General features: G+C 41.7%; 1 protein-coding gene across 1 annotated transcript; it reads right to left on the bottom strand.

Moving 5' to 3' along the window:
• Positions 1-4,373: 4,373 nt before the first annotated feature.
• Positions 4,374-13,974, bottom strand: LOC135496605 (ubiquitin conjugation factor E4 B-like). The gene is made up of 25 exons (XM_064786021.1): positions 13,781-13,974; positions 13,086-13,302; positions 12,725-12,791; positions 12,449-12,536; positions 12,071-12,200; positions 11,645-11,810; positions 11,319-11,457; positions 10,977-11,077; positions 10,705-10,819; positions 10,289-10,435; positions 9,816-9,932; positions 9,583-9,681; positions 9,138-9,251; positions 8,594-8,789; positions 8,237-8,478; positions 7,894-8,021; positions 7,597-7,695; positions 7,133-7,368; positions 6,653-6,779; positions 6,365-6,512; positions 5,992-6,126; positions 5,549-5,740; positions 5,158-5,332; positions 4,869-5,018; positions 4,374-4,662 (listed from the first exon to the last, which is right to left on the bottom strand). The coding sequence occupies exons 1-25, from the start codon at positions 13,802-13,804 to the stop codon at positions 4,601-4,603; spliced, it is 3,414 nt and encodes a 1,137-aa protein (XP_064642091.1). The 5' UTR covers positions 13,805-13,974; the 3' UTR covers positions 4,374-4,600.
• Between the last annotated feature and the right edge of the window lie 76 nt (positions 13,975-14,050).

Genomic DNA, 14,050 nt, shown 5'->3' with positions numbered 1-14,050 from the left:
CTCGCTGTGTTCTTGAAGACAGACCCAGTCTGGCCATAGAGTATTAGCTCATGTCCCTGGGACCTTCTGCCCTTGTGGAGCTTCTCCCTCACGGTGCTCTTGAAGACAGGCACAACTTCCCCCTGTCAACCCAAGTACCCTCTTTGAAGAAGCTCATGCACCTCGGGCAGCATCAGGACGCATCTGCCTTGGGTAAAACTTCTATCAAGCTGTCCACTTGAAGACAGGCATAAGTTCCCCTTGGTAATCAACATACCCACTATATATAGCTCATGCACCTGGGACAGGGTCAGGACCCTTCTGCCTTGGCAGAGCTTCTACCTCGCTGTGCTCTTGAAGACAGACCCAGTCTGGCCATAGAGTATTAGCTCATGTCCCTGGGGCAATGTGGATGGTGCCAGGACCCTTCTGCCTTTGGTGGAGCAGGTTCTCCCTTATGATGCTCTTGAAGACGTCAACACAATCCCCTGTCAGCCCATAAGTACCCTCCTTGAAGTAGCTCATGCACCTTGGGCAGCATCAGGACACATCTGCCCCGGGTAAGCTTCTATCATGCTGTCCACTTGAAGACAGGCATAAGTTCCCCTTCGCAATCAACAGACATCATGCCACTTGATACAGTTCATGTACATGGCAGATGTAACATGCACATGACAGGCACAACCCTCCCCTGTCAGCAGCCCAAGTACCCTCCTTGAAGTAGCTCATGCACCTGGGGCAGCATCAAGACAGATCTGCCTCAGATAAAGCTTCTTCATGCTCAGCAGTTGCAGCATGCTCCCAAATGTGCTGTAGTGATTAGGGTCCTCAGTTGAAGGTCACACCCATGAGGCTGTGGGCGTGGCAGATTAAAAGAATCTGGCCCTGAAGACCACTCAGTCTACTCTCCTAGTAGCCATAGCCACCGCCAGTGACAAACTGAGCTCTATGTTTCAGCCTTTGATAGGGTAGTTTTTAGTGTATTATGGCCTAGCTCACATCCGTGGATTCCTTTGGAAAAAAACTGGCCCCCAAAACCTCCAGGCATCCGGTTAGATTCCTTCATTGTCTTAGACAGTCTCTGGGGAACTCCCAGACAGAACTTTACGCCCAGTAATAATGTTAGGGCAAGATCTTTCACCATCGGACCAAAATTCTTTCAATATGCAGTCAATTCCATAGACCGGGCAGAGTGTGCATCTAATGACACAAGTAGGAATGTTGAGCAGACGCAACAAAACAATATTTTCAACTGATTCATTTATTCACAGTCTTTGTGCACAAAGCAAACAGACAAAATTAAAGGGTTAAAATAAACCAAAAGTCAACTACAGAGCCTTGTATTGTACATTAAATAATGAATTGAACTGAAGAGGTAGAGTGCAAAAAGTTACCAAGATCGAGAATGATATGCAAGGTCTGGAAGGATTGCTAAAGCTTCCTCTGAAAAAAGATCACACTGATACTCATGTAACATCTGGTGTACTGGTACCTCTCCCTCAGACCATTCTAATTCTATTTCCATCAAGAAAATGTTCTTTCCTGAGTATGAAGGCCAGGCTGAGCACTCGCGAATGTTCGTGATGTGGATAGCCCTGAGTACTAGTACACCCCCAGCGGAGTATTCAAATCAAAAGGTCTGGGTTATTTTTACAAAGTAACACCACGGTATATTCATTCCAAATTTTACAACACTCAGTAATTTCACATTGAAAAAGATATACACTTGAAATCAACCACAAAGCATCCACCTTGCAACATCATTCCAGATATTTTTTCAACCCCAGCAAAAGCGGCGAAGGGTTAAAGAGGATGTGATATGCATCAACTGTAGAGAATTCTGTCTGATTGCAGTATCTATCCAAAAATCACTTACCACAACCCAATAGTTCAACGTGCAAAAACAAAACCACTACTGTGCGGGGGTCATCCATCAACATCGATGCATCTCACGATTGGAAAAACTCGAGGATTGACTTTTAATACCTTCCTCAGCGTCAAAACTTTTGAACATCAATTTCATTAGTTTCTCCACAGGCATGTGAAAATCAAGAGCTCACCAACCCCCCACTCGACTGACATACCCCTGCTGACAACACCTGTTTTCAGTAGATGAATGCCTGTCAGTCTAATGGGGGCTATTCAGCTCTTATTATCACGTGCCTGTGGGTTATCCCCTAGTTTTACACTCCAAACTCCCCCCCAGACCACCTGGGATTAATCAACAGAGAAAAATGGCATCTTCACTCCAACGACTTGGAGGAAATAGTTACACATAGCCTTACCCCTCCTCTCCTACAGTAAGTTTTCAAATCATGAAATACATCAATATTTCTGGACTCTCCCTTATGGGGTAAAACATCTAAAAGGCTGCATTTGATGCAGGCGAGTGCAACAGTGCCACAAAATGCATGCAAAGTTTAATAAATAGAAATATCAATTGTCTGCAAGTCACATGAAGTTGTTCTTGGCCGCGTGTACATTATACGCAATATATTAATGTACAGGTGGCCAAGGTCAACTTACCATGACATGAATTCGCACTACAAAAGCATGACTTGGAGATTTCTTTTCTGACCCCCCTATGAAATCTTACGCCAAAGAGAGACAACTTTGTCATTTTCTAAAGGTAAGACCAGGGTTGGGCAACTCCTTTTGTGTTTCCAAAAGGAGTGTTACCAAAAGGAGTTGCCCAACCCTGGTCTTGGGTTGGCCCGCCCGTTCGCATTTTCGCCACTTGCGAATGCTGCACAGGAGTGGCGAATGTAAAACAATAGGGCCGTTTAGACGACGCGAAAAAATCCGGATGCGTCCCGAATCCGGATTAATTTTTCGTCGTGTAAACGCAAAAAGATCCGGATCAATGTGGTTGCATCCGGACTAAAAAGGTACCATCGCCTTGGGTGGTTTTAATCCGGATTCATCCAGATTCGATCCGAATGCGGTCTTTTCGTCTGTCGTCTAAACGGCCCTAATGTCTGGCTAAAAATTTTGCGAAGTCAATTTTAATTGCCATGATTTGGCGAGAGAGCAATAGTGTTGTGCGAAAGTTGATCAAAGTCTATTAAAAAGATCCACTCCAACACCAAATGCACCAAGGAACGATCGTTAGTCAATCAAGCTTTATCATTATTTGCGGGCGGCCGCGCTATCACACGTGGTTGCTATCGTCTGCATTGTAGTTCTACCCGTTGCCGCTACAGTGATTTGGTGGCGCTGCTAGTCGCCTTACGCATACATTATCGGCTAGTTGCCCGCTCGCTTCGTTGCCATGGAATCTCCGGTCACATGTTCCTCGAATCGTTCGTTGATTTGCTAGTCTCCGTACTGGCGGGCTGCCATTCTCGCACATGTTACTGTGGGCTGGGTCTGCCCCAAGATGGACAAACGATCGGCAATGACGAGAGCTGAATCAATATAGCTAAAAATGACAGCCACTTGGCTAAAAAGTGGCTAGGAGGAAAAATTTCACAGAGCCAAAACTGGATAAATGATACATATTCATGATCCATGTGTAATCTTGAAACCATATCACTTATAATTCACTGCATCCATTACTTGAACTTTTGTCCCTTAGCTGGGCTGGATGATGATAGGCTATGGAAGAAATTGAGCAGATTTCATGGAGGGGGATCAAAAAGTCTAAATGCACCAACCTCTCATAAGCAAGCAAGAAAAGAGTACAGCAATTTCCTAAGGAGATTCCCAGTGAATTCAGAAGTCTCACATACAGCAGACAGGGTCATGTTAGTGTGCCTGTGTTTCTCCTGTTTACAGATAATCCCGAAAGTGTAGGACTGCGAAAAAGATGATCGAGACAAATAGTTCCCTTTAAAATCTCACAGCAAGTGCAAAAATCTATCAGATACTGAAAACATGGAAATATTCACGGCCATTTTACTTCCCGGTTTTCGTGAAGTTACAACGTTTTGACAACCCCGTACAGTTTCTTCATCACCGCCATATATTTTTGCAATTGCCCACAAAAAGCGAAAATAAAACGCACGCAAACATTTCCAGTGTTATATCATTATATCCGACAATATCAAGACAACAAGAAAAACACCAATTATTGATAGTTATGTCCACAGGAATACTGACCAAGTGTAAACATTACTAAATGCAAAAGCTTAGGAAGTCGGCTTCTGTGTGAGCTTGGGAAAAACACTTGACTTGAACAGTCCATGACACGAAAGAAGCCAGAGAACCATTTTTTATTGAAATGCGCAAAATGGGGGTAGCTGGGGAAAGCTAGCCATTTCACTGTGTTCTACATGTACACACTATTCTTGAGTGTGAATTGAGAGCAATGGTGAGGGCAATAGCTTACCCCCATTTTACTTTGCATTCAATTCTGAATGAGGTAGTCGAGGGGGAAAGCTGGCCTTTCATTATTTTCTATACACAATTCTCAAGTATATGAACGGAGAACAATATCAAGGGCTAGCTTTACCACAGGTAACCTTACAGATCTTCTTTTTAAACTTGAGCAAGTGTTAAATGGACCCCTTTCTTAACTGGTCATTTTTTTGTCTCTAAACTTCATTAATTCTCAACAATTTCTACATCTTCTGAATGTTTCTTCAATAAATATTGCTCTTGGCAGCCCAGTGGAGTTGATTTAGTCAATATGAGAGTCCTTTTCTTTCATCCAGGCTTGGATTTTAGCCTTCAATTCCGGCACTGAAAGAAAATAGGGAAAATTTCATAAAATGCTTAACACAAACCGATTCTCCAATTTCAAACATAGGAAGACACAACTCCTGATTACCCAGGTTACCAATCAATGATCGACTTGAGATGCTAGAGGAACAAGACATTTGCCAGGGTCTTTTCCCTCCTGGTGTTTACAGCAAGGCAAGGATTTCCTTTTGATGATGATTACTTACATGGCTCAAGCTGCTCCTCTGTGAGGTCTTGCCTATTAAACGGATCAGTCTGCGAGTTAAGTAAATGCCTCATTATATTTGATCTATCCATGATTTTGCCGCTGGTTGGTAGGAGGACGGGGTCGGCCATCAGCGTGTCCATTACAGGATCTGCAATCGATAAGGATTCAAAACATGAAACAAAGTTGCCCATTCGAATTCATGTAGTTATTTGATTGAATTGAAGTATCAACTGATATCAATATAAGCTAAATTATCAATACAAATAAAATCGGAATAGATTTTCTACCTTTGAATTCATCAGGTGCATCCTCGTAGTCGATTTCTGATCGCTGCTTCTTAACGACAAGTTTTTCTACTTTGTCCTGTAGGTGGCGAAACTGTTCTATTTCTATTGGCGTCTTAATGTTGGCTTTGAGCATACGAGAGATTGCGTCATCGAACAATTCTTTTTTGTAGGATCGCTAGAGAAGTAGAAAAGAGATCATGAAATATTTGAACGGGAAATGATGACGTCTTCAAAACATCCAGGTAGATTTTACCTCTCCATTTATCATCCTCACCGATTGAAGGAAATCCCAATAAACAGATGGCACATCAGATCAGTAGACTAACGGGGACAAGCACAAAAATCTATGACCCCATTTGATTTCAACCGCAAAGATTTTGACAACACTAACCTCGTCATTGGCAATCGAGTAAGCAAACTCATCACAGTCCAGGTGGAGGTATATATTTGTGAGCTGATTCAAGAGTTTCTTTGGCTCCCAGCCGTAGTCGTCTGGGTTCTTCACTTTCAGGTTTTTACATTTTGGACCACATAGCTGCTGCAGGTTGAAGTTTAACATTGCTGTCAGGCGATCAGCAAGCTCCTGGAAGAGAGAATTGTCAACATTGAATTGAGAATAGAAAGGCCTTTTTTCCACATTCATACTCTGGAGCATAATGTGATATGCATGTCACGTGCCAGTAAGGTTGAGATGTTTAGCCAAGTGACTCTATCCAAAGCCACAGAGCAGTCCACAACAGGCTGCAAACCACTTGGATAAGGTCTTCTGCTTTCCCCTGGAACCAGAACAACAACTATAGGAATGATAAGACTTGCAAGAGGTACTTTACTCACTGGAGTTAGGAATGGACGTTTTATACAATCGGTGAGATAATCAAACATTTCCACTGTCTCTGAGGCTAACGTCAGATAGGACCGCACTTGCCGCTCATCACTGGATAGCTGCCTCTGTTTACTCTGCTGCTGCTCCTGAAAAATATTAAATTACGCTTGTCACAGAACGATTTTTGAATTTTCCCCTTATTTTGCTAGGAGGGAGGAGTCCGTCACAAGCTCCTAAAATCCCACACTCAGTGTCCAGGTAAGTGTCAGATATGGATACCCAGAAAAGATGGACCACTTGTCCGAACCGGAGTACACAGGGGGGGGGGGGGGTTATAGGCCCCAGCTCGCATGCCAATGTACCATATCTTAAAGGTGCACTTGCCTTGCTGAGTTTGTTCCATTCTGCAGTGTTTTCTATCAACTCCTGCAACTCGTGAATCCGTTTCAAACAATCGAGGCTCTCGTCGAGGAGGAAGGTTGTATCGTTCATCAACATGTTGACAAACTTGATGAAATCTTTACTCGAGGAACTGAAAAGTTAGATGCGAAAACTTAGCCACCTCACTTCAGCATTCGTTCTTCAGAGCGCATATTTGCGAGTCTGCTTGGTTGTGCAGCAATTGGATTTATTGACCTTCCCCTTGCGAAAAGGTTTTTGGTTTTGACTTACTTGGCTTCTTGTATGAACTTCATTCGTTGTGCTGGAATCTCCCAGAGAGCTTTGAATATGAGACTGATGTGATAGCGGATACCAAACTTATCATAGAACTCGCTGCTGGCACCAGTGGTCTCGATGTCTGGAAGGTGAGAATTCAAAATAATGTTGAAAAGATAACTGACAAGATGAGAAAGAATGTTGATGATGACGGACGAAGGTATAGTTGCTAGATAAAGCCTCTAAGTGCTGATCCTTTTATACACTTACAGCATGGACTGAAAGGGTCTCAAAGCATCTAGCGATGTTTGAAAAGAACAAGATATGGGCCGTCAAATACCAGTTATCTCCAGCTGACTTTAACAATATCCTAACCAAGCACTGGAAAACACATGTTGCACTGCCAGGTACCACAAAGTTGGAGTTAAGCTATACATGTACTTGCATGTGACAAGGCTAAAAGTACAAGCTGCAAAGATTGCTTTGACTACTCACCTGTGTAAAAGTTGAGAAGGGCAGACACCAGATAATCCAGCGCAATGGGATGCATAAGTATGATCTCGTTGAGTTTCTCCAGACGTGGCTGTACGTAAGGGTTCACATGGAATATAACCTCGACCAATTTGGCGACCAAGTATGGATTGCCGAGGCAATGGTAGTTGCAGAGAATGGTCAAGATGAAGGTGACAATCGGAGACATGCTGGCAGCGTCCAAGATTTGAGGAAGAAATCTGAAAATCATAAGTGAAAAGTCAACAACAGGCAATACAGAGCATGGAAAACCCTGCGAAATGAACTGATAGCTTTTTAGCCCAAAATATTGTACCAGTAAAGATGACAGATTCGGTACCACTAGAAAATGCTGGTCAAGAGTTTTCCAATAAATAGTCATGTTTCGATGACTTATACTCTCTGTGGCAAATTTGTGTTCTTTAGACGAAGAAGAATGATCCACTTACTGTAGTATGAATAATAAGAAGTCGCACACATCCTCGACGTAGAAGTCTGGAAGTGAACTGAACACCATGGTGATCTCTGTGGGGAGTGGAAGTTTCATCCTGAAAGAAATTAGGTCAACATCAACTTCACAGGCAAAAGTTTCGTTCATTGAATCAATGACTGATTCTACCTTACCATGGGGCAGCATCGATGATTCTACATGTATGATGGAGGACCTTTGTGAATCATTGATTGAAACCACAGGTTTATATTGGAAGTGGTGAAGTCAGAGAAGTTTGAAAATCTAGTGCACCTACCCTGAGGGGTGCTGATCTAAGATCTTGAGCAGTAGTTGTGTGACCGAGCTATAGAACTGCAGACATCGACCCAGCATCGCTTCGTGCATCAGACCAGCATCCGCACAGAGTTTGCCTTTTTGTAACCTCTGAAATATTGAAGAGAAATGTGTTTGTAACCTATCAAATTCAAATAAACAAGATGTAGCGCAGTGCTTTCTTCATCCAAATCCCACAGTCCTTAAATTTCCGGAAGTGAGTGCACTTCAACAAGTGAGAAAAATCAGTATCTTCCCGAGGTCTTCTGACAGAAGATTCAAGTGAAGATTTCCATGGCGTACGAGCTGTGAAAAATATGGCTCACCTTAACTTGTGACTTCCAACGTTTTAATAATTCCCGATTCCGATTTGCCTGCGGATGATGCTTCCACTGTGGCTCTGCATTCTGTAGTTCCTCGACCATGCGACCTAGGTCGCGTATTGCGCGCAATCGCCGCTGATACTTGCGCATGATTGGAATTATGGACAAGTGATGGCAATGGAGAGTGAGGAAGTAACATTCTGTCGGGAAGCGAGGCTCTTGCCAAGAAAACGAAGCGTTCTTTTCTGAAAAGAAGAACCAATGGACTAGAAACCTGCACAAAATCAAAGGAAATTTCACCAATATTTACTGGGGAAACTCGAGTTGTGAACAGAGCCAATGTACAATGTTTAAACTTACCGAGATCCTCCAGCCATTTTGAGACATCCTGAGTATTTGACTTGAGTCTTGTTTCCTCCTTGATGTTTACTCTCGAGCTGGGATGATGCGGATAGTGAACGTCCACTTTATCCAGACTCACTTTGATGGAGAGTTTTTGTAACACAGATAGCAGATTTAGCATGAAACCCTCACCGGACACAACCCTTTCATCAGTCTGAAAGTAGACATGTTTGAATATTGAATTGAAAATTGAGTAGCACTGGTTAGTGGTTGTCAGTCACACAACACATTCAGGTCAAAATTATAGTCTTTGCCCTCAAAGCAACCTTGATGTCATGCAGTCTCAGTTGGGTGCATCAAGACTGTCCAGCTCAGCCAGAATGTCGATACCAAGACAGTTGTTCCATCACATCGTGACCGGGCATTCTCTAATGACCTCCCAAGCGGCTTGCATCGTCTGACCTCATACACCCCTCTTGAGAATCAACACCATCACTTTATCTCCTGCATCGGTCCAATCTATTCAGAACTTGGAATACGTAAAAACGAGGCCAAGACTTACTTGGATTTGTGCTCTCTTTGCATTGTATTCGATCACAGTTGCGATGAACGACAGGGCTTCGTGCCGTGTGTCACTGTAGACCAGCAATGAATGCAGGATCTTATACATCTCATCCTGAAGATTTGAAGAAAAAAGAGGTTTCTAAACAAATTGCCGAGTCATAATATATGTACCTACTGGCATATCATATTATTAAACAAATTGCTGAGTCATGATACATGTATCTACTGGCATATTATTTTAACTTGTACTGTAGCCATTTGATAGGCTAATGGTCCTTTTCTCATTCATACAAAGATGTCTGTGTATCACTAGGTTGTGGTTCTCAACGCTGGTACCATTTCTGGGCAGTTCATCCCCTCAGCAATTTCGACAAATTATGCTGGTGTGTAATGCTTTTTTCTAGCGAAGAGAAGAAATCGACACAGATTCCTCGACGACTTACCCGAGCAAAATCCATCTGATGATGCAGCGACTGATTAATGAGACGGGCGCTTTCTGATGTCACTTGATTTCCTGAGAAGAACTTCTCAACAACCTTAGTCTGAAACAAATGTGTGTGGAAATGATCAAAAAAGAGTGGGACAGTAAAACATTTATCCATTAAAGTAAATTTCCAACCAAATTTGTTTGTAATGATTTAATAGGTATAACGCAAAAAGAAACAGGTTTACTTACAGTATCTTCTGCGAAGACGGATAGTGCTAAAAATGGTCCTAAGAAAGATAGCTTCTGTATTTCCATGCCACTATCCTTGGTCATAGGTTTCGGAAGCCAATTCGGTTGCTGTATAATCTGAAACGGCAAAAAACAAACTGAAGAAACTTTTTGAGACCAAAAGATCCAAGCCTGGCTCCTCAGATGATCAAGCAACATTGTGTATTGCTCAAGATTTATCCCTGACACTTTTCAAAACTTCAGGCAAGTGAAGGTTGGAACCAAGTCAAATTATGCCATGTCTCAAAACTTTGCTCAGCTGAATTGACTTCATACCATCGGCATCGACCCAAATCTCTTTTTTATCCCCACAACAACATTCTACAGAGAAATTTCCATCCAACAAACAAGGGTATGTGCATCGAAAATGAAAATAAATGTCCAGGTTTATGCCCACTTTAACAGCAGGAGACACCCCCAGCCAGGCTACTTACCAAGTTGCATATAGGCCTTTGATTTGATCCCGTCATCTTTATTTCACATAACTCACTCAGGGCAATGAGGGGCTGCTTGAAGTGGTCACAATCGAATGACATTTGGCGCACCATCTGACAAAGGCCTTGCAGTATGGGGGAGAAGATCTGTAAAGAAAAGTTGAAGAAGATGATGAAGAAGCCGACAGTTGCAACATTCCTTATTTTTCTGGTCGACAGAAAGGCAACAGGCAGAATAAAATGATAAAGTTAAAAGTTAAAAGTCTGTAAGAGTCGTGATTGGCTCATCAGGCCAGATGAAACAGTAGCAATCCTTCAAAGAATTAAACCTGATCTCCTGATTAGGAACCTGGCATTCTAGCCTCTATGTCACTGATCTCCCGTTGAAATCATTAGTGGGAAATCCTTGTACTCACATCAGAAAAAAGCTTGTTATCTGGACTAGTAGCACTGATTAGTTCCATGAGGAAACCTCGCGGTAGATTATGGGATAGCATGAAGGGTAGCAGCAGTGATGGCCGGGCAGGGGACCTGCAAGCAGACAAACATGAAGTTTCAAAAATTTCTGTGTCACTGGCAGTAACTGACTCAACCTCTCAAGGATGCAAATGATTTTGTTTATGTCACTTATCTAATCTATTTTACATTATATTTGCAATAAAAAAGTAACACCATTACATCAACCCACCTTGGTTCTGTGAAGACCCCCTTTAGCACCAGAGTGGCATGATTAACACACTGCAGTCGAGATTCTGACAAAGTCAGACTCAACGGAGGACTACTGGCTCTCTGAAATAAGACACAACAGTAAGACATGATTGATCAGAAAGAAGACCAGAAAAGGAATTAAACAATGCACATTTTTCACTTCAACGGTGCCTACTTTTGCATTTTGAATTTTCAAATCTCCGACACCACAAAGACTACTCTAAGTGCATCATTGCCTCAAAATTATTAGTGAAAAAGAGCAAGGTTGTTTCACAATCTTAGAACAAACATTTGATAAACATAACAGTAATCAATCACATACCTTTGGCGAAATCCTTTCTTCAATAGCAACCCTCTCGTAACAATCAAATATATAAGTTAACAGTTCTGTTTCTTTACATTTCTCGGGTCGACAATGTTCAAGGAATTCTCTTTTAGGCTTCGATTGGAGATGACTGACACTAAAACAAAGGATATACACAGATTGATAAGAATTGATGGACATTGTGGCCCTAGGCCAATTGCCTGTATGTACATACATACTATTTCACGTTGCCCCACTCACAAAGTTTTTGTAATGCACCAGGGAAATCTGTACAATCTGTTCTTCGAATAAACAAATATACGTATAGTAAAAAGGCATCATACCTTGATGGGCTGGAGCCAAATGATTTCATCGGAGAGGCGGAGAGAACTTTGGTGGTTTCCTTACTCTCCTTGGCTAACTGGCTGAAAGGATTTTGCTTCTGGATTGTCATCTGCTCTAATGCCTCCACCACGATCTGACTAATTAGATCACTGTGATCTTGATATGCTGAAATGACATGTATATAAAAACCTGATAAGTGACAGTAGTTCCTCCAAAACAAAAGTCTTTATTGAGTACTTTGAACTGACAAATTTTCAAATTCAAGTCATTTTTTTGCAATTTGTAATAAGTATCAAAAACCTTTAAAATTTCTGTTCTGATTTTGAAATTTCTCGATTCTGCACTGGCCTTGATTGTCAAATAATACTTCAATTCTAAGTATGTTCACATTTGATTTCATACTTGTAAATGAGTAGCTGCCATACCTTGTTCTCTTTCTGCTAATTCTGGAAGATAAAGAGTGTCCGTCTCCTTTTCTCGCCACGACACTTGAAAGACTCGTCCTATAGATGTCAGCACCTGTTCTTCAGTGGCTTCAGATCCAAAACTGGCATCCTGCAGAGCAGAAACAAAAAAGGTCAAGAGATTTACCCAAAACATGCCAACTATCATCTTCATCCCATATGTGACAAATTTATGAATTTCTGTTCATTTTCATGAAATGCTGACCTGTTTTGTATATGTTCCTTGAAAATTAAACGCAAGCGCAAGCCTAACTCATAATCAGCTGTAACTTCAAGTGTCTTAACATTCAAAATCATTGACTTTTGCATGCAGATATACACGTAGTTCCTTTCTCTTACCCTTTTTCTTTTTCCTTCATGCCTCTGCTCTACTTCATCTACTTCCATGGTCTCTATACCAGAGTCGAAATCAACCTGGGACAGAGCACTGAAAGTACAACATAAGATCAACATAAAAGCTCCTTTTTCCAACCTACAGGCGCATGAAGTTTTTGGCGTGCCAATTATTTTTGCAACATACTTTTTCTGACTTTTGCAAAAAAAGTTATAGTGATGGTAATGTGTAATTTTTTGGGAAATTTGAAGAAGAAAAAGTGAATGACGAGTGAAACCTACCCTTTATCACAGCTGTCCACTTCCATACTCTGTTCTTCTGATGAAGCTGACTGCTTAGGTGTACTCACTGAAAGTAGAAGTTCAAAGAAGTATGGAGTGCAACTTCAAAGACGAAGGGGATAGCTCACCAAGCTGTGGGATGAAGGGTGGTTACCTCACAGTTCTTTTTAAAAATGTACACTGTCTGTTTTCAGGCGATATACAATTTAACTATTCCTCACTATGAATCAAACTGTAATATTCTATTTTGAGCAAAATTATCATATCATCTGATCAGAAATATTGAGCACTTGAGGCTTGAGCACATTTTGAATAGCGCCTATTTCCCACCGAATAACTGCATGAAGGTGAGAGAGATTACCTGGTGTAGTGGTCGGTTTCTCCATAATCTGTGGCGTTGCTGGAGAAGCCATGGGCGCTGAGTCTACAGGTGGATTTTCCTCATTTTTCTCTGGCTGTGCTATGGGCATCTGTGGAGTGATCTCATCCGGCTGTGATGGTGATGAACTTGCTGCTGTGCTACCCTGGCTGGACATGGAAGGACTAGCTCCTAGCCTGGCTAAACGACGCCGTCGTATCTGCAATGGGATTATTTTAGAATAGGTTTAATTAGAAAAGACAAAGGGGCAGTTATTGATTTAGGATGACAAATACAATAGTGAGCAATCCCTGGTATCAACTAAAATACTACGTAGGCCTATTGACAAAACATTGTCTGTACCAGTGCTAATCCAAACTGCTCACTCCTCTTTCCTCATTTCTTGATGTTAAATGATAGAGTTTGAGGGACCTGGAAATAAATTGGAATCCTGGTCCTGGATCGAGTCTTCGTTCGTTCAGTTTTTTTTATCTTCCTTTATCGGGTGATTTAAAAACCATACCATAACATAAATCTTACAGTTAAACACACCTATATCTCATATCCTGTTAAAGGATATGATGAATCATCCAAAGGTTTTAGGCCTACAAAGTAGAAACATGAATAGAATATAGGCCTAGGTCACAGTACATTTGTACGGTCATCATAGCTTCATTTTTCAGAAAAAAGGTTCTCACTTCTTCGGCACTTAATTCACTCATTCTGTCTTGATTTCAGTATATCGATGTTATTTCATTTGCATATGAAGTCTTGGATCTTTCTGTGCTAAAATTATGCCGATGTTGAGCCACACAGTCAAGAAATAGGACTTTATAAATCGGCCGAAATCGTCAACACACAACGCAACAGCGCCATCTTGAATTCATTACGTCAACTTCGGGGTGCCGGTTTTTGTTTCGTTTCGTTTGGCTGATTTTATAAGCAACCAGGGTCCCTACTTCCACTTT

The sequence above is a fragment of the Lineus longissimus genome, chromosome 12 (assembly GCF_910592395.1).
Source record: "Lineus longissimus chromosome 12, tnLinLong1.2, whole genome shotgun sequence".
Lineage (NCBI taxonomy): Eukaryota > Metazoa > Nemertea > Pilidiophora > Heteronemertea > Lineidae > Lineus > Lineus longissimus.
The sequence above is the reverse complement of the archived record's forward strand: the minus strand, read 5'-3'. Positions and strand labels throughout refer to the sequence as shown.